The sequence below is a fragment of the Pelophylax lessonae genome (genome assembly GCF_965119305.1).
Source record: "Pelophylax lessonae genome assembly, chromosome: 13".
Lineage (NCBI taxonomy): Eukaryota > Metazoa > Chordata > Amphibia > Anura > Ranidae > Pelophylax > Pelophylax lessonae.
In genome coordinates this window covers 133,768,226-133,788,120 of record NC_138780.1, presented here as the reverse complement: position 1 = coordinate 133,788,120, position 19,895 = coordinate 133,768,226, and the positions used below count along the sequence as shown (strand labels likewise).

Here is a 19,895-nt window from a genome sequence, read left to right as displayed (position 1 = left end):
ATGATGGCATGATATTTTATAGAACAGTATCATCCTAAATCTGCTTTGTGGATTCTACTTTTGGCCTAGAAAATACACAAATGATACCTATTGCTGATATTTTTTTGTTGGTCCTGAATTTCCTTCTTCTTGTCAGGGGCGCTCTTGACCAACTTGTCAGCTGCGCTGTTTATCTCATCAAGGCGAGCTTTGCCAGCTGCGAGATCAGTTAGAAAGTTCTGCAATGGAAGATCATCTTTTTCAACATATAAACATAAACCCTGATATGAGAATTGCAGTATGAAAATGGGTCCCACGTGTTTACAAGATTTTGGCAGATGAATACAGAGCGTAGCGCCAGCTTCTTTAGTTTTCAATACTTAAAACAAGTTCAATAAATAGATATGCTTAGTCTACTGTGCCAATACAATTTAAGTTGTTTAACACAATGTTCTTTTGTAATTGGGAAAAATAAGGTTTGTCAGAAAAAGACACACAATTAAATTGTTGGTAAAAATATTCTTTCTTTACACAGATGTAAATACTAATTTACATTTGTAAAAAAATAGTTTTTTCCTCCCTATGCAAGCCATACATACCCAGTACGGGTGCCTATAGGAACCTACAAATGTGAGTGTGCATTTTTTACAATATTTCTGTGCGTTTTAATAAAATTAGACGGTTTTATTCTATGAAACCCTCCATGTTATTTTATTTGCATGCATGATGGTACACCATCTGAGAAAGACCCATTGGAACAAGCCATTGGAAACTTAGGGATATATCCCCAAACACAAGCGCTAGTGACCTGACTAGCAGTAGTAGTGTCTGTATGGGAACACTGGAAGCACCGAGAAGTGGAGCACCTGTTTTATTTACACCTGCACAAGCACTTTTTTATCTGGGACTTTTTTACTTGGACCTATTCACTGTGTAAATGATTACATAGCCTTAATATTATTGTGTATTGCTATAACATGTCTGTATTGGTCATGCTTTATATTAAGTCTATTAAAATTAGACTCTTTTACATTTCTTTATACTTACACGTAGCCCAGTCTAAAGCTTAAGTGTGTCCAAAAATATATATTTTCGTTTTTAGGAGAATGGAAAATACATTTCTGTTTTTTGTTCTGTCTGTGTCCTCATTAGGGACATTTGCCCTCAATTGCTGTTCCTGTGCCACCTGTACAAGAAAATGCTTGCACAGTTGTCACTGGAGCAGGAATTCTCAGACAGCAATAACAATCATAAGTCAAAGGACTTTATACTTCCCGCTCTGCTAAATAAGTATTTTGTTTTTTTTTTGTCCCATTAGTGGAGTTTTCCCATTCACCATCTTGACAGAAAATCTCCCCAATAGGGGAAAAAGGCAACAATTATTATGGACAGAGACTCTAGCCCTTCCCTGCTCCATCCAAAATAGAAATACATTTTGCCTGGAACTGGGTTTTAAAAATAGATTTATCAACTGTACTCATGTGTAATTTTTAAATATTTACTGAGCTTTTTTTTGTACCTTGTCCACGAGTCCTTTAGTACATATTAATAGTGTTATCAAAATTTCATTTTTACATTAGCAAAAAGAATACAATATATAATTAAAAACTGAATAATTATCCTAATAAAAAAAAACAAGGTCATAACAGAGTACTAGTATATACAGGTAGGAATGTTTTAACTGTAACAATATCAATCAATATGAAATACATTTGCCCAAGGAACCCCGTGACTTGGCATTTTGATATCACTGGCCTTAAAAAATAGTGATGGCCAAACCTGACAGATTGGGATGTCTGCCTGGGTTCTTGCCACCAATATTAAAAATAAAAGCAGTTATGGTTTTCTGTTCCAGCCATTTAATATCCCAATTTCCTAAGTCTTTAGGATAAGTCTGCCTTATAATAATCGTTATCAGAGTGCAATGTTTTGCAGCAAACACCACAAAAGATCAAGAGCCGCTCGATTCTAAACCCCACAAAAGTAGAGGATCAAATGTTTTAAAGCACCCATATTCAGATTTATAGGTGTTATTTTAAATTACCTATTTTATTTATTTTTTTGTCACAGAACAATAAACTAGCATGACATATATTAGGAATAGAAGAATAACAACACCTTGTTCATAATTACAGGTCATTTAAAGCTCATGTGAATTTGTATTTCATACATACCTCATATTTCTGTTGCATGACCTCTACATTGTCAGGATTTGGCTGAAAAGTCTTAAAAATCTTCTCCTTGTCATTCATCCAAGACTGGAAATCCCCACAGGAGCTATAAAACTGATACAGCTGGATTATTTCTTCCAAAGCTTTCTTCCTTTTCTACAAAACAAAATGTTGGACCCGTTTATTGGCACTGAATGACTTTGTATGCATCCTTTTATGTAATAAAATAGTAGGGTTACTGCTGTTACCACCTAAGGAGAAACTAGATCTCCTACGCAACATGTGCAGAAAAATTAGGTATATCAAGAAAAAATGTAGGCAATAACTAGCCAGTACATGGGAACTGTGCTACTAACTTCCATTATCCACTCAGATATCATTTTGTCAGGATATATAATCTAGTGGCCCAATGTGCTGATCTAGAAGTCCTATATGACCAAGGGTTTGATCAAAAGGACTGAATAATTGGACCATACAAAAATAACGTGTGTGAGACTCTCCAGAAATTCTTAGAATCAGCCATGCCTCATTTTCCTTAAGCTGGCCATACATGGTTCAGTTTTTGGCTGAAGGAAAAAAACTTACCGAATTCCCCCATCCACACATTCGAGGTGAACAGGGAAATCCTCCACTCTGTGCTATTGTATTCTGACAGTATACACAGATCAGTGCCGCAGCCTATTGCCTACAGCACTGATCCAGTGGCTTTTATCCGACAGGACCTTTAAGCAGAACATTGATCGGTATATAAAAATTTGTTTGATCCCTGCTGAACTCCAATCCATGTATGGCAACCCTTAGAAACTACAGAAAGATATCAATTTTTTTTTTTTTTTTTAGGTATGCTTTGTGGATGGTAAAGTATAACAAACATCCAGTGAGTGGAGTTTGCTCAAATTTGACTGCAGTAGTGTTGAAAAAAATATGAAATTGTTAACGAAGAACAGAATAATAAAGGCTTTGTTAAAAGAGATTGTGAGTGTGTGGGGCTTGACTTAAAGCGGAGCTCCACCCAAAAGGGAAAGTTCCTGCTTGTTTCCACACCCCCTCCCCTCCACTGCCACATTTGGCCCTTTCTAGGGGAGACTAAGCCAGAAGTTCGCCCCCCTCCTTCCTCTACCGTCTTCTGGGACACATCACAGGTCCCAGTAGACTACTGGAAAATTCACAAGACGCAGTACGACTCATGCATGTGCAGTAGGAAACAGGATTTGAAGGCTTCACTTTCTGTTTTCCTTACTAGAGATGCCAGGCATGCCTGGAAAGCCAATTAACGAATCTTCTTGGGTGAGGATATGACAGGATCCCTGAACACGTAAGTGTTCTTATATTAAAAGTCAGCAGCTACAGTATTTGTAGCTGCTGACTTTTAATTTTTTTTCTGAAGGAGCCTGGAGCTCCTCTGTAAGAAAGTGCAATGCCTTAGCTCGAAGTGCTTTAGTGTTATTTCCTCCTGGCTTTTATTTGCTAAAGAAGAAAAGTATTTGATGCCATCTCTCTAATACAATGTTGCAATGAGAAGGTATAGTTGTATCTAAAGGAAATTGAAAAAAGGATAGTAAAGGGTATGGCCATTTTTGGCACCTTAGCCAATTGCTGAATGTTGTCATAAGAAGATTCTATTTGCTTCTGTGTTGTCCTTATGTTCTCCTGGGTCATCTGGGGATCTTGCCTGGACTCTTCAGTCTCCCTTTGAAGGTATGACCTTTTCTGTGGCCAACTCCTTTCTTGGGTTACCATGGCATTCACAGGTTTCTTTTCTTGCTGCTGTAAAAATTACATACAAAATGATTCTATATAAAGTAAAAGCATAGGAATTATCTGTAATGCATAGAACTCTAAGGCTTTACCATAAAGCTTAATATATGACTAAGTGCATGCATTTTGGTGTGCTGAGGCTCCTCGCCTTCAAGAAGCCTATATATTTTAAACTGGCTCTCAATGCACCTCATTGCACCAAAAGGGACACTTGCACTATTTTTGCCAAAGCTGTGCACCAGAAGGCACAGAGCATGCTCATATGTACCTTGTGGTGTGCTTTAGTGCAGGTGTGTTTAGGACCTATGTATACATGTATTTATTGTGATTTACCCCAACTCAGAGGTGTAAATAGACCTTTAGTGGTATGCCAGAAAATGCCCAGATATAGCCATATCCAAAAAGACAATAGCTATAAAATATTGTATTTGAATATTAACCCCTTATTTACCCTATTTCCATTCTCACATTTTTTAAAAATGATGCTTCTTAAACAAAAATACATTTCTTTTTAACAACCCTTAAGCTGGGTATACACTAGGCGAATTGAAAAAAAAAAATTGTACACAAATTCTTAGGAAAGTATGTGCAAAAATTCTCGGAATATTTAAATGTCGTTTGAAAGTAGTTCAAGATTTTGTTTGCTTTTAACATTCAAGTTTGGAATGAATACACTTTTCCAAACAAAAACCACATACACTCCTGCATTAAAAAGAAAAATTCCATCCTGCTCATTTAAATTTTACCTTCACTGTGCTTAGGAATGAACATAAATTTGACTCTAATAATAATTAGAAAAAAAGAATGAACGTTCTTACATTGAGAAATGTCAAACAAAATTCTTCTAGTGAATACCCAGGTTAAGCTATAGCCATATATGCCCATACATCTATTGAATAAAAAGGATTTTGAAATATGTTATTTTCCACATTGCTCTAACCAACTAAAGCTGTGATATAATACTCAGGATTGAACCAAATGGAAACTGCGCCATACACTCTGGGCAACAAAGTTTGTTTTAGTCAACAAAGCTGCTGATGGATCTTGGACTGAGAGGGAATGGCGCTTATTCATTACCGGCAAAATGTAGAAACCTTTATGAATGAGCATGATAGAATACAATGCACTTTACTGAAGCCACTAACTTTTTAAACACCCAACATATCAAAAATGTTATAATTCATATTATACAGCACACATACAATCAGTGGTGCCTTGCTTGCTACTGTCTCAGCCTGGTCTCCAAGCCGTCGCACTTCCATTCCATAGGCTGCAATTTCCTTCTCAAGACGTAGGTGTCTCTGTAATATTGCCTCAGCACTGGACTCATCTTTGCCATAGTCCTCATTGTTCAGGAGAGCAAAGTGTTCTCTTAGCCACGAATCTGCTTCATTAGCATCAGCAAAATACTGGATGATAGTAGAGAGGTATATACAAATTAGTACATATATTGTGTTATGCATTTAATCACTGTGCTTATCTTAAAGCGGAACTTCACCTTAAAAGGTCTCTATTACTGTCTCTATTACTTTTTAATTTTACTTTCCTTGGAGTGGGTACCTATTTCCAATTCCACTTCTCCCCAGATGTCCTAGCCGCTCCCAGTGGAAGTTTGCCTCCGGCCTCTGCGCAACAGGTGCCAGGAAGCTGCAGGTCCATCGAGAAAGCACAGCGCTACTTGCACATGCGCAGTAGGAATCAGGTTGTGAAGCCCCAGGAAGTCACAGCCAATTTCCCACATTCAAGACAGTGGCACGGGGGACAGTGCTTGATCCCCGGATTGGTAAGTTTAATCTTCTTTTTCCAAGGTGAAGTTCCCCTTTAAATCATATTTTCAGTTTTATTTTAAACATTTTTCCACATTTTTTAACTGAATCAGTTGAAGGATACAGTAAATGCACATTTTTTTCACAAAGTAAATAACATATGTCATGCAAATTAAAAATTGGACATATGCAGTAGATCCCAGCAATACATGCACATTTTTCCTAATTTATCCCTCTAAGACCCTCAAGTACAGGAAAATACAGTGCCTTGCGAAAGTATTCGGCCCCCTTGAACTTTCCAACCTTTTGCCACATTTCAGGCTTCAAACATAAAGATATAAAACTGTAATTTTTTTTGTGAAGAATCAACAAGTGGGACACAATCATGAAGTGGAACAAATTTATTGGATATTTCAAACTTTGTTAACAAATAAAAAACTGAAAAATTTGGCATGCAAAATTATTCAGCCCCTTTATTTTCAGTGCAGCAAACTCTCTCCAGAAGTTCAGTGAGGATCTCTGAATAATCCAATGTTGACCTAAATGACTAATGATGATAAATAGAATCCACCTGTGTGTAATCAAGTCTCCGTATAAATGCACCTGCACTGTGATAGTCTCAGAGGTCCGTTTAAAGTGCAGAGAGCATCATGAAGAACAGGGAACACAACAGGCAGGTCCAAGATACTGTTGTGGAGAAGTTTAAAGCTGGATTTGAATACAAAAAGATTTCCTAAGCTTTAAACATCCCAAGGAGCACTGTGCAAGTGATAATATTGAAATAGAAGGAGTATCAGACCACTGCAAATCTACGAAGACCTGGCCGTCCCTCTAAACTTTCAGCTCATATAAGGAGAAGACTGATCAGAGATGCAGCCAAGAGGCCCATGATCACTCTGGATGAACTGCAGAGATCTACAGCTGAGGTGGGAGACTCTGTCCATAGGACAACAATCAGTCGTATACTGCACAAATCTGGCCTTTATGGAAGAGTGGCAAGAAGAAAGCCATTTCTTAAAGATATCCATAAAAAGTGTTGTTTATGTTGTTTAAAGTTTGCCACAAGCCACCTGGGAGACACACCAAACATGTGGAAGAAGGTGCTCTGGTCAGATGAAACCAAAATCGAACTTTTTGGCAACAATGCAAAACGTTATGTTTGGCGTAAAAGCAACACAGCTCATCACCCTGAACACACCGTCCCCACTGTCAAACATGGTGGTGGCAGCATCATGGTTTGGGCCTGCTTTTCTTCAGCAGGGACAGGGAAGATTGTTAAAATTGATGGGAAGATGGATGGAGCCAAATACAGGACCATTCTAGAAGAAAACCTGATGGAGTCTGCAAAAGACCTGAGATTGGGACGGAGATTTGTCTTCCAACAAGACATTGATCCAAAACATAAAGCAAAATCTACAATGGAATGGTTCACAAATAAACATATCCAGGTGTTAGAATGGCCAAGTCAAAGTCCAGACCTGGATCCAATCGAGAATCTGTGGAAAGAACTGAAAACTGCTGTTCACAAACGCTCTCCATCCAACCTCACTGAGCTCGAGCTGTTTTGCAAGGAGGAATGGGCAAAAATTTCAGTCTCTCGATGTGCAAAACTGATAGAGACATACCCCAACCGACTTACAGCTGTAATCGCAGCAAAAGGTGGCACCTCAAAGTATTAACTTAAGGGGGCTGAATAATTTTGCAAGCCCAATTTTTCAGTTTTATATTTGTTAAAAAAGTTTGAAATATCCAATAAATTTCATTTCACTTCATGATTGTGTCTCACTTGTTGTTGATTCTTCACAAAAAATTACAGTTTTATATCTTTATGTTTGAAGCCTGAAATGTGGCAAAAGGTCGCAAAGTTAAAGGGGGCCGAATACTTTCGCAAGGCACTGTACCTCTGAATTTCCTATTGTGGACTGACAGTATACAGCATTTTGTGGACTTAGTGGTGTTAGCCTTGCCCATTTTCATTTGCTAAACTACTGAAGCACTCCCACTGTCTTCTAATCCAAGTCATAGGCACAACTGACTTGTAGCCTAAAACAAGAACTGGGAGGGCAAAATAGTATCATTGAGATAAAACATGCAAAGAGCACAGGACACAGGGTAGCTCTTTATTTTTTTACAGAATCAACAGGTATTTTTTTTAAAAGCAGATATTACTATACTGTACTATACATATCAGACCAAATATGAGAATGCAGAAGTAGCAAATTTTTTAGTTAGCACATTTTTTAGATGTTACATACATTTTAAAGTGGATCTCCACCCAAAAGGGGAAGCTCCAATTGTTTGCACCTCCCCTCCTCCACTGCCACAATTGGCACTTTTTTTTTGGGGGGAGGGAGCATGTACCTGGTTTTAACAAGTACCCACTCCCACTTCCAGGTAAGAACGCCAATCTACAACATTTTCAGCCCCCTCCTCCTTCCCCACTGCCTTCTGGGACACACACAGGTCTCAGAAGATGGCAAGACCATTCAGAAAGCGCAGCGCGACCTGCAAATGTGCAGTAGGAAACCGGCTGTGAAGCCTGAAGCCTGTTTTTAACGCATACTGTTAGACAGGTCAATTCAGTTGGTTGCTATCTGGTTGGTAAGTAGTGACTGGAAATCCCCTTGCTTTTTAAATCTTCGTTTGCCCTTCCAGTGCTCCTTACTATCAAGACCAGTTATAGGTGGGGGAGGTGACCACTTTTTGTATTATTGTTCATATTTATATTGGCCAGGCAATGCACTGACACCTTTACTGCCACTGTGCAATGTGCTGGGTGTTCAGTGTGACCCTGTGCCTTTAAGGAGGGGTGGGCTCCCTCCAATCACCTGTCCTTCATCTATCCATTAGAACGCATGTGCTCTCATTGTGGAGACTCTTTAAATGGTAGATTTCGGGTCTGCAGATATCAGCGTGCCTTGCTGTGGCCTGCAGCTTACGCATGTATTTGCCAATGGATGCAACTAAACCCCTGTTTTAACGCATACTGTTAGACAGGTCAATTCAGTTGGTCGCTGGCTGGTTGGTAAGTAGTGACTGGAAATCCCCTTGCTTTTTTGATTTCCTCTACTTACCATGCCAGCGCCTGCACCCTAAACTGATTTATGAATCGGCTTGGGGTGCCGACATTGCGGGATCCTTGGACAGGTAAGTGTCCTGATAATAAAAGTCAGAATCTGCAGTATTTGTAAGCTGCTGACTTTTATTTATTTATTTTTTTACAGACTGGAGCTCCTTTTTAGGTATTTATTCATCAGTACTTATATTAAACACTTTATTTATTTATTTTGGTACAATCAGCATGAAGACATGTATTTGCAATAAAAAGTCCTTGAAAAAAATGTGTTTTCAGTATTAATTGAAATAAATGTAAACTAATGTATGTCTGTCTTTAGGGTCAAGGCTTGATTATTTTTTGGTAGCATAACTTACCTGTTTGATCAGAGCTGCCATTTCCAAACGGACCTTACTTCTTTTTACTTCATCCTGCAGCTCCAGCCACTGCTTCTGCAGATGGTCCATCATTTGTTGAATGGTTTTCTGGTCTGTGTGGCTCAGCTGGCAAAGTTCCTTCCCATTCCTCATTACCTTAGCCAGAATGGGTTGATGAGAATATATTTCTGCTTCTAAAGCCTAAAATAAAACATAATGTTAAATTGACCACACAGGAGGAGAAAGGATAGAATTTTGGATATGTTTTTTATTATTTCCAGCATGTTTCTGAACTGGTATCACATGGATAAAAAGTGAGGAGAAATTTCCTTAGTGGAATCATAGCCAACAATAAAAACAGGAGTTCTATCTAAACGGCTAAAAGGACCAAGTGCATGGTTTTTCAAATCAGGTTTTGTCGGAAATGTTGATTTCAAGGCAGCACAATATGATCACAGGACTGGGGAAAGGTTTCAACTCATTTGCACATAAACAGCTGTGACAGCAAGATAGATCATTTCTAAACTAGCCATACACATCTGGTTTGAGCAGAAGCAGTCGTCATTCGCTGTGTAATAGGAAACAAAATATAGAACAAAGCCATTGTTTAGGGTACCCATGGTAATAGCTCACCACAACAATGGTCCTCACATAACAACAGCCGGGCGAGCAAAGTGTCCAAATAAGGCTCCATTCACACCTGAGCATAGCGCAGTGACAGCTGCTGCAGCACATTTTTTTTCAGCTTTTTTGTGTTTTTTTTGTGGCGTGTTTTTGGAACGGCACCATTCATTTGAATAAGCCTTCCTCCTCTCGAAAAACTCTCCAAAGAAGCTCATGTTCCAAATCTTGGTACACAGCCAGAAGCGTTTGGTGTTGTGATTTCTGAAGCAATTTTAGTGCTTTTTGCCGCTCAACAATTGTGGCCAAATTGCACCTTGTTTGGGGTGCCACTAAGAAATAATGGCATCGCAAATGCATCCCACGTTTTGCCGTGATTCTGGAATCGCGGGCAGAATCGTGGCAATTCCGCCCATTTTTTAAATCGCCTAGGTGTGAATGGAGCCTAAAAGAAACACATATTAGTTTAACTGCTTCCATACCGAGCCAGTTCTGGCACTCCTCTCCTACATGTAAAAATTGTAATTTGTTTGCTAGAAAAGTACTCAGAAATAGAAGATGTTATGCTGAATAAATAGATACCTTTAATATTGCACACACTCGTGAAATGGCGTCAAACTTCGGTACTTAAAAATCTCCATAGTAGACGCTTTAAAATTTTTTACAGGTTACCTCTTTAAAGTTACGGAGGAGATGTTGCACTAGAATTGTTGCTCTCGCTCTGACATTCGCGGCAATACCTCTCACATGTGTGGTTTGAATGCCGTTCACATATGTGGGCACGACGTACGTATGATTTCGCTTCTGTGGGGATGGGGGTGCTTTAAAAAAATGTATTACTCATTTTATTTTTATTTATTTTATTTTTTTTACACTTTGCCTTTCTTTTTTTTTTTTTATCACTTTTATTCCTATTACAAGGAATGTAAACATCCCTTGTAATAGGAATAGGGCATGACAGATCCTCTTTATGGAGGCTGGAAAACCTGAGATATAAAAAAAAGCGACCTCAGCCTTTCCTGTTAAAAAAAAAAAATGGCAGTGTTTACATCTGCTGAGGTCGGACCTGACGTCATAACGTCGCGCCCGGCCTCTGAAGGTCATAGAGACTGCTAGGGACCATCTGGTCTGCGGTATTCTCTATGGTAAACTTCTGCCGCTGCCCGATTCATTTTCCGGCTCGCCGATTGCACGGGTGAGCCGGTAGATGCACTGGAGTGTGGCAGGAGGGGGGTGGGAATGTTCCCTCCTGCCCCTTTTAAAAACAATCAAGCAGATGAACAGCCACTATGATTTTTTTTACGATGCAAGGAATCGCAGGCAGAAAAAAGAGATAACTGAATGATGCCTGCAGCTGCACCTGCACATTCAGATATCACCACTCAAAGTCCAGGATGTTATATGACATCCAGCGGGTGGGAAATGGTTAAAGGTCCCTCTCTGCTTTGTGAGTTCAAGACTAGCCATGGATTAAAGTGTATATGAAAACAATCCTTTATCAAGTTTTGAATAATGTGGTCAAAGTTTAAACGCTTTTTTAAGGTTTTATTAAAGTTTATGTCTCTAGTGGGGGGAATCATACTCTGTACTCATGACCACTTTCACCAAGACAGGAAGTTAGAGGAAATCCAAAATTTTAGAGGTTTTACAATGGGTTAAGGGAAAATCACCCAGTGAGGATATATCTTCCAGTAACAGTTGTCTAAAAGAAGCACTCCTTTCACTTTGGCAGATTTTCTCTAACTTACTGTTGTGCTTTCAGGACAGGATGTGAAGGAAGTCTCCCCAAAGGGACACAGACAACAAGAAATACAAGAACAGGAGTTTTAAACCTTGCCTACTCTATCCAAAACTAATAAAACAAGATTTTAGCTTAACATACACTTAAAAGTTGATAAAAAAAATATAAAAACAAGGTAACCTAAGCAAACCTGAAGCTGCACAAGTCAGCTGAAACAATGGCTAGCAAAGATCCATTTTGGAAATGGAAAACCCAGCATATGTAGAGCCAATAGAATTAAATTAATCATTTAGTGTGACTTATCTACATTAGTCAAACATGTGAACAGTAATATCTCTGTTTGCTTTTAATTTTGCAATGTGCTAACTATCAATGAGCTTTTTAGACCAAACTGCCAGTCTGATAGCATTGTGTGCACATACTCTGGATTTCTCATACACTGACCCTTGGACACAGTCGCAAACATATGAGACAGCACTTAATAAGCCTTATCAATGGTTGCCACTTAGCTCTTGTATTTCATTTATTATACAAAATTGATAGGCAAGAACTTCTTTAAAAATCAGCAGTAGGGGGATACGGTGGAAATGCCAATTCCTGAGACAGAATGGTGCTTCTCTGCGATGTACTTTAGGCAGTATTTTAATAAGGTGTTGGATGATCTCTTTGTATTCCAGGACTCAGGCGTGGTAAAGTACCATCAGCTTCAAAACTCATAGATGACCAATTCCCGATTCACCGATCTTTACTTTGTGTTCATTGTGATTTATGTGAAAAAAATGTTAAGTCATGTTAAATAAAGATTGGGACATGTAACTGAATTATTTGATGTATGCCCAGTTTGCTTTCAACATAGATGGATATAAATGCATGCTGAAATTGTGACGTGTTGCTACCGATTAGATCCCTATCACTGAAGGCTAGCACAGCACAGTGAGATCTGATTGTAGACTTTAAATTTTGGACCACATTTAATCTGCCACCATTTTCTCTTGCAATGATAGGCGCAGTGATAAACAATTCCTCTTTTCTTATCCCATCCTCACCTTGAACTGAAGACAGTGTCCCCCACCCTCCTATCTCTCTTCCCCCATGCTTCATGCAGCCAAAACTAGTGTACGTTGCTATTGAAATGCTGAGTGTTCCTCCCTTACTTCCAGCACTCATGATTGAGAACTGTTAACATGAAGTTGGCCAACAATTTCTAATACAGCACACTGACTTTATTGAGTTTTTGATTCCTGAGCTCACCTGCTGAAATTGCTTGAACCACATACTTTGAGTATTATTTAGTGAGACATATTTTGGGTAATTTTCCTTAGCCGCTTTCACCATAATAGGACTATGTACCTTTTGCTTGGCTATAGAGGAGGTGATATGACTCAGATCTGTGCCCGGATCAGCCAGTCTCATTACTTGCCACTTCTCGGTAATCCAGGAATCTTCCTCTCCACAGTCTCTGAAGAACTGGTACAGCTTCAATGTCTCCTCCAGCCGTGTTCGCCTAGAATAAAAAGCAGGTTTGTATACCATTTCCTGTGCATTAGTGATAGAATAGAAAATTCTGCCATATTAATATTATTGTCTTTAAAACCCAACTGAACTTTCAGCTGAAATCAGCTAAATGCATTCTAAGTGCATAAAAAAGAAAAGGTGTTCAAAACTTTGCAATTTGTTTAGAAAGCAGCCACAGCCTAAGTAGAACAGCTTGTCCCATGCTAACAATAAACCCTTGACCTTTTTATGAAAGCAGTGGTCTCTCTGCAGAGGCCTGACACACTCCTTAATCAGATCTAGAGCTCACCAATCAGCAGGGAGATTAACTTTTGTTTAAAGGCCTGCCTCAGCAGGGGGGTTTGATAGACGTCTTCAGAAAGAACACTGCTTCCACAAAAAATGCAAAGGTCCCACTCTACAGCTGCTGGCAGGAGCCAGGCTTTTCTTCTAAGGCTGTGAACTATGGTAAGTCTTTGCACACTTTTTGTTTTGCCCCTGTAATGTATTTAGCTAGTTTATACAGAAGGTTCAGATGGGTTTTGTCCCTGCTTACTTCAGATACTTTCCTGACTTTTTCAGTACTAGCAAGCAAAAAATTACTATTATATGCAACATATTAAAGCTTTGGGTCTTTTCTATAAATCTTATCTCAAGTCTCCCAGAAATAGTTTTTAGTAGCATTGTTTCCTTTTCTCCTGAAATAAAATGCCTGCATTTTCCCTTTTTTGACTTAAACTGTAACTTACTGCTTATGCTACATAACACTTATAAACTTCACTGTCCATAGCTGCCTATAGACTTAGGAGACAAAGCAACCACTGTCAGGACAAGCTGTCTAAGGAGCATTTTAAGCAATCCATACGGTTGTAAAGCTGGCCCTGCCCTTTTTTTAATTTTACATCAATGGAGAGGGGCAGGGAATGAAAGGGGTTAACATATGCAAGTGAAGAAGGAACAATAGAGCTTATAACTATATCACTAGTAAAGTTGCACCCATTCCGATACTGGTATTGGTGCCAATACTAAGCATTTGTACTTGTAGTCCTGCAAAATCTCTGATACTAAAACTTATACCTTCAATAGTCCAGTGCAATTTCATTCAGGGATTCAGGTGCAAATTTTTAAAAGTGTATGACATTGGAAGACGCACCTGAACCGAACTGAAAACCATACCTGACTGTTTTTAAAATTGCACTTCAGGCCAGCTGCACCGGCCAGGCTTAAAATCACGCTGCAAACCGTGCCCTGCACATATGTGAACCCAGGCTAGGTATCAGTGATTGGTATCGGCAAGTACTTGTGAAAAAGTATTGGTACTCGTACTTGGTCTTAAAAAACTGGTATCGGTGCATCCCTAATCACTAGTGTACTTCGCAAATAGACATCTAAGGACACAAGATCATTGCCCATTTTTGCAAGCTGAGTCAATATAATGGAGTCTAGTGTTCCACGAGGCAGCAGGGATTGGGCTTGTATTGGATGCAGCTTGAAAAAAAGATATATGTTTTTCTTCAGGGAAGCCTACCCTGCCTTCAGCTAAAAGCTAATTTTTCTATTTCTCCAATCAGTTCATCCCTCACAGTTATTACCTTTTGTTCCACTAGCCCCTCCCTATTTGCTAATCTACTTCCCAGGACAAGCAGGGCCCTCCTGACCCTCTTGAATTTAATTGTATTGTTGCTGTATAGCCTCCCTTTATACTGTAAAGCGTTGCACAAATTGTTGGCGCTATATAAATCCTGAATAATAATGATGATATTACCAATTGCACTACCTTCATTTTGGAGAAACCTCTGCTTATCAGGCATAGAAGTAAAAAAAACAAACTTGTGAACCCAATTTTGGCATTTGAATGAAAATGAACGCTATTTAATAAAGCCAAAGAACTATATTGAGCAATATTTTAATATTACAGGACTCTATCTGATCATTTAGAAAATACTTTTTTCCCACCATCAGAACACTTACCGAGACTTGCTAAGGGAAACCAGTGTTTGGTAAAGCTGACGCAAATTATTAATTTTTGTCTGTAGGACATCTGTGTTTCCTGATTTACTTTTGGGTATTTTTTCTGCTCTGTCCAAAATGTTTTTAACAGTCTCCCCATAAGACAGAATTTGGGACTCAATGAGATTGTGCTCCTGAACAAAATATTCCACTTCAGGGAGTTGCTTCCCAAACTCCTTTGAGCCAACCAGTTCCTGAGAGAGGAAGAAAAATAGCTTAAAGCATAACTAAAGGCAAACTTTTTTTGAATGGAGTGGTAAACGGTTAAGATCACTGTCAGGTTTTTATCGCTGCCTGTATTATCCTTAAGAAGATTCACTCTCTCTAATTGTTCTCAAAACCAACCTCACCAAGGTGAGTTGCTACCAGAACACAAATTTAAGTGTAGTCATCCAATGGAGACACTTGTTCTTGTGACAGCTCTCTGAGGGCATTTCCTTTATATGAGAAAGATATCCTCTCACTTCCCGGTGAGTCTACCAAATCTTCCTAATGTTGTAATAACTCATCATTAGAGAGTCTAGTGTCTAGTTGCCGACATCCCATATAGGATCAAAATAAAAATAATCCCCCCTATGAGTAGGGACTTTAGGGGCAGAAAAGACACAAATGTAATAAAAAGTTTGTACATTTATTGAATCACATTAAAAATATAAATGGCATGCCATATTAGCACAAATACTAAAAATATATAACACAATTCATATGAATATAAAATTACACATCCTGGTTATTTTGAATAATGGACGTGCATTTGTCTCCATGGCACCCGACGTGTTTCAGGTTCATACGCTTTATCAGGGGTGTGTCATAAGGAGACTGTGTGCCTTCATATTGTTTCCGTTGGTAAAGGATAACATTAAAGGTACACATACTGTGAGATCACACATTCTCAAGTTATCAAAAACGCCTCCCCAGAAAGAAACTTCCCCCCCAGTTCGCCGGTTTCTTTGCTTACGGTTCTTTCCACCCGGCGCACTGGGGGGCAGTCATGTGCCGCGTCATGTGCCTGAAACGCGTCATGTGCCATGGAGACAAGTGCACTTCCATTCTCCAAAACAACCAGGATGTGTAATTTTCTATTTATATGAATTGTGTTATATATTTTTTGTTTTTGTGCTAATATGGCATGTCATTTGTATTTTTAATGTGACTCAATAAATGTACAAACCTTTTATTACATTGGTGTCTTTTCTCCCCCTAAAGTTCATTTTTGTTTTAAATCTTTCTAATTAGACACAGATGGTATAAAAACCAAAAGCTTTTTAATCCCCCCCCCCCCCCTCTACTTTCTTCAGAAAGAAAAAACATTTGGGATTCAGATATACATAAGTGAGTACACCCCTCACATTTTTGTAAATATTTTATTATATCTTTTCATGTGACAACACTGAAGAAATTACACTTTGCTATAATGTAAAGCAGTGAGTGTACAACAAAAGGTGAGTACACCCATAAGTGAAAATGGCCAAATAGCCATCTTCCCTCCCCGGTGTCATGTAAATCGTTAGTGTTACAAGATCTCAGGTGTGAATGGGGAGCAGATGTGTTACATTTGGTGTTATCACTCTCACTCTTTCATACTGGTCACTGGAAGTTCAACATGGCACCTCATGGCAAAGAACTCTCTGAGGATCTGAAAAAAAAGAATTGTTGCTTTACATAAAGATGGTCTAGGCTAAGAAGATTGCCAAGACCCTGAAACTGAGCTTTAGCACGGTGGCCAAGACCATACTGCGGTTTAACCAGACAGGTTCCTCTCAGAAAGGGCCATACCATGGTTGACCAAAGAAGTTGAGTGCACCTGCTCAGCATCATATCCAGAGGTTGTCTTTGAGAAATAGATGTATGGGTGCTGCCAGCATTGCTGTAGAGGTTAAAGGGGTGGGGGGGTCAACCTGTCAATGCTCAGACTATACGCCACACACTGCATCAAAGTGGTCTGCCAGGCTGTCGTCCCAGAAGGAAGCCTCTTCTAAAGATGATGCACAAGAAAGCCTGCAAACAGTTTGCAGAAGACAAGCAGACTAAGGACTTGGATCACTGGAACCACGTCCTGTGGTCTGATGAGACCAAGATAAATTTATTTGGTTCAGATGGTGTCAAGCGTGTGTGGAGGCAACCAGGTGAGGAGTACAAAGACAAGTGTGTTTTGCCTACAGTCAAGCATGGTGGTGGGAGAGTCATGGTCTGGGGCTGCATGAGTGCTGCCGCCACTGGAGAGCTACAGTTAATTAAGGGAACCATGAATGCCAACATGTACTGTGACATACTGAAGCAAAGCATGATCCCCTCCCTTTGGAGACTGGGCTGCAGGGCAGTATTCCAACATGATAACGACCCTAACACACCTCCAAGATGACCACTGCCTTGCTAAAGAAGCTGAGGGTAAAGGTGGTGGACTGGCCAAGCGTGTCTCCAGATCTAAACACTATTGAGCATCTGTTGGGCACCCTTAAACGGAAGGTGGAGAAGCGCAAGGTCTCTAACATCCACCAGCTCTGTGATGTCGTCATGGAAGAGTGGACGAGGACTCCAGTGGCAACCTGTGAAGCTCTGGTGAACTCCATGCCCAAGAGGGTTAAGGCAGTGCTGGAAAATAATGGTGGCCACACAAAATATTGACACTTTGGGCCCAATTTAGACATTTTTACTTAGGGGTGTACTCACTTTTGTTGCCAGCGGTTTAGACATGAATGGCTGTGTGTTGAGTTATTTTGAGGGGACTGAGAATTTACACTGTTATACAAGCTGTACACTCACTACTTTACATTGTAGCAAAGTGTCATTCCTTCAGTGTTGTCACATGAAAAAATATAATAAAATGTTTACAAAAATGTGAGGGGTGTACTCACGTTTGTGAGATACTGTACTTTAATTATGTCAAACAATAACAGTAATCTGTAAGAACAGTTTAAATTTTGCCAGGTAATCAGAAAACTTTCATAATTGTTCTTACCAGAGTTGTAAATCACAAGAGTTACTAGTCAGTTAATGGACACAGTTATTGCAAGGGAAATTATACAACCTACTGTGTGTATCTTTATTTGAAAACTAATTTTAAAAATGTTAAGATAACAAAACATAGCAAGTTTGCTAAGAGCCTTAGTAGGAAGATTACTTGTAGTGAGAAGGGAAATTCTGAGGTTTAGAAGACATATTTAGTTGAACAATTCTTTTCATATAGATAGACCCCTATCTTATACAAAGTAACAATATTGAGGAGAGAAAAGTGCCCGGTGTCCAGAGTGATAACATACTTGATGAAAGATTAAAAGTCATTTATTAATAGTCAAAAATGTACAAATAAAGCCAAAGCATTTCATGGGAATACCCCTACACCTTCTTCAGAGTCTGCCTGCATCAGCACAGCTGACATCTGCTTTCAGGTACCTCCACGGAGCCCACCCATCTCTGTTTACATGTACCAACAGCCCTGAAAAAGTGGGAGGCATATTCCCTCAAAAAAAAAATGCTTGATTTGTACATTTTTGACTCTCAATAAATGACCTTAATCTTTTATCAAGTGTGTTAGTACTCTGGAGACTGGGCACTCCTCTCTCCTCAATATCGTTGCCACTGAAGCAACATTGCAGTCACGCCAGTAAGGTGGCAGCCCACACCTAAAGAGCTAAATACTATCATTCATCCGAGGAACCTCCGAATACCTTTTAAAGTAACTGAATCAGTCCAGCACAGGCTCCAATTAATCATTATACAGAGTAAACTGCTTAGAGACAATGAGGCTAATTACTTAACAATAAAATGTAAAAAGTACATTTCTATTTACTCTATCTGCACATAATTTGGTATTCAAAGTGAACATAGCTACAATTATTTGGGTGAAAGAATATAATTCAGACTAAATGTGTTAAATATATGATATAGGTAATCAGGAGCATTCATAGGGCCTGAATGATATGACCAATTCAATCATGGCTAACTAAAAGGATTGTAATAGGGGAAGACTCTGATATTAATGTTTATTTTTAAAAGCATAAGTTTGAGGAAGTAGGGATCAGGATTTTGTAGAAAACAGTACAGTACTTGTGACAGTAGTCTTTAACAAGTGAAAAAAGTTTTTCCAAAGGGACAGACAAATGAGGTCATGTTGCAAACACTTGGCAGTGATACCTGTGGTCAAAATGTAATTGGCACCTCAGCTTTGGCAACTAGACTCATTCTTCTAAATGCTATCTTTGGGAGTGATAATGAAAAAGATTGACAGTTGATGGATTATACTTAGTTTTGTAGGGCATAACATGGAGTACTTGAAGCCTAGTCCTTGGCTCCGTAACTTCAGCCCAATGTTTTGTCTTTGCCTCACTACATTTAATTCCACTGTAAAGTTCAGAAATATTCCCACAGAGATATTTCCCAGTCAGTGAAACAGACACAAAACTGTTTTACGGGCTCACAAAATGAACGTTTTTTTAGTAAATATTCTCAAGCAACCATCAGGTAAAATGTAAAATATAAGTACAGCACTATAAACAAATGTTGTAGTGAACCTATGAAAGTCCATATAAGTAAAATCCCATTGAAAGGTGTCAAAGCAATGAAAAGATCCCACACTCTGTGAATAGTGATGAAAGATATTGGAGGTGTCACCAGCTCGTGATCTCACACTGCGCTTACTATATGCAATGTGACCCCCTAATAAGGGTGGTCTCACTCGCTCTATTAAATGGATAAACCGAGATCTAGATCACTGGGACATCATTTCCTCCAGCCAGACAAATGGCAACATGGGGTCCTATACAAAAATTGCGTTCTCACACCACAGTGTATACACCAAAGGGAAGCTCAGGAAGCCCAGGTGATATGTAATAAAAAAAAAAATTAACTTTGATTTTATTACTTTGGCCATCAAGTGCACCTGCCTTTTTACACCTTTCAATGGGATTTCACTTATATGGATTT

The 19,895-nt window shown here is 39.1% G+C and overlaps 1 protein-coding gene across 1 annotated transcript in view; it reads right to left on the bottom strand.

Annotated features, from left to right (window-relative positions):
* Positions 1-19,895, bottom strand: part of SPTBN5 (spectrin beta, non-erythrocytic 5) — a gene marked incomplete at its 5' end in the record, with an annotated part of 344,281 nt that overhangs the window by 277,673 nt on the left and 46,713 nt on the right. Inside the window, 7 exons of the mRNA XM_082275221.1 lie at positions 88-218; positions 2,154-2,306; positions 3,735-3,917; positions 5,111-5,317; positions 9,107-9,307; positions 12,819-12,972; positions 14,934-15,166. Of these exons, the coding sequence (XP_082131347.1) occupies positions 88-218; positions 2,154-2,306; positions 3,735-3,917; positions 5,111-5,317; positions 9,107-9,307; positions 12,819-12,972; positions 14,934-15,166 (1,262 nt within the window). The remainder of the gene's footprint in view (positions 1-87; positions 219-2,153; positions 2,307-3,734; positions 3,918-5,110; positions 5,318-9,106; positions 9,308-12,818; positions 12,973-14,933; positions 15,167-19,895) is intronic.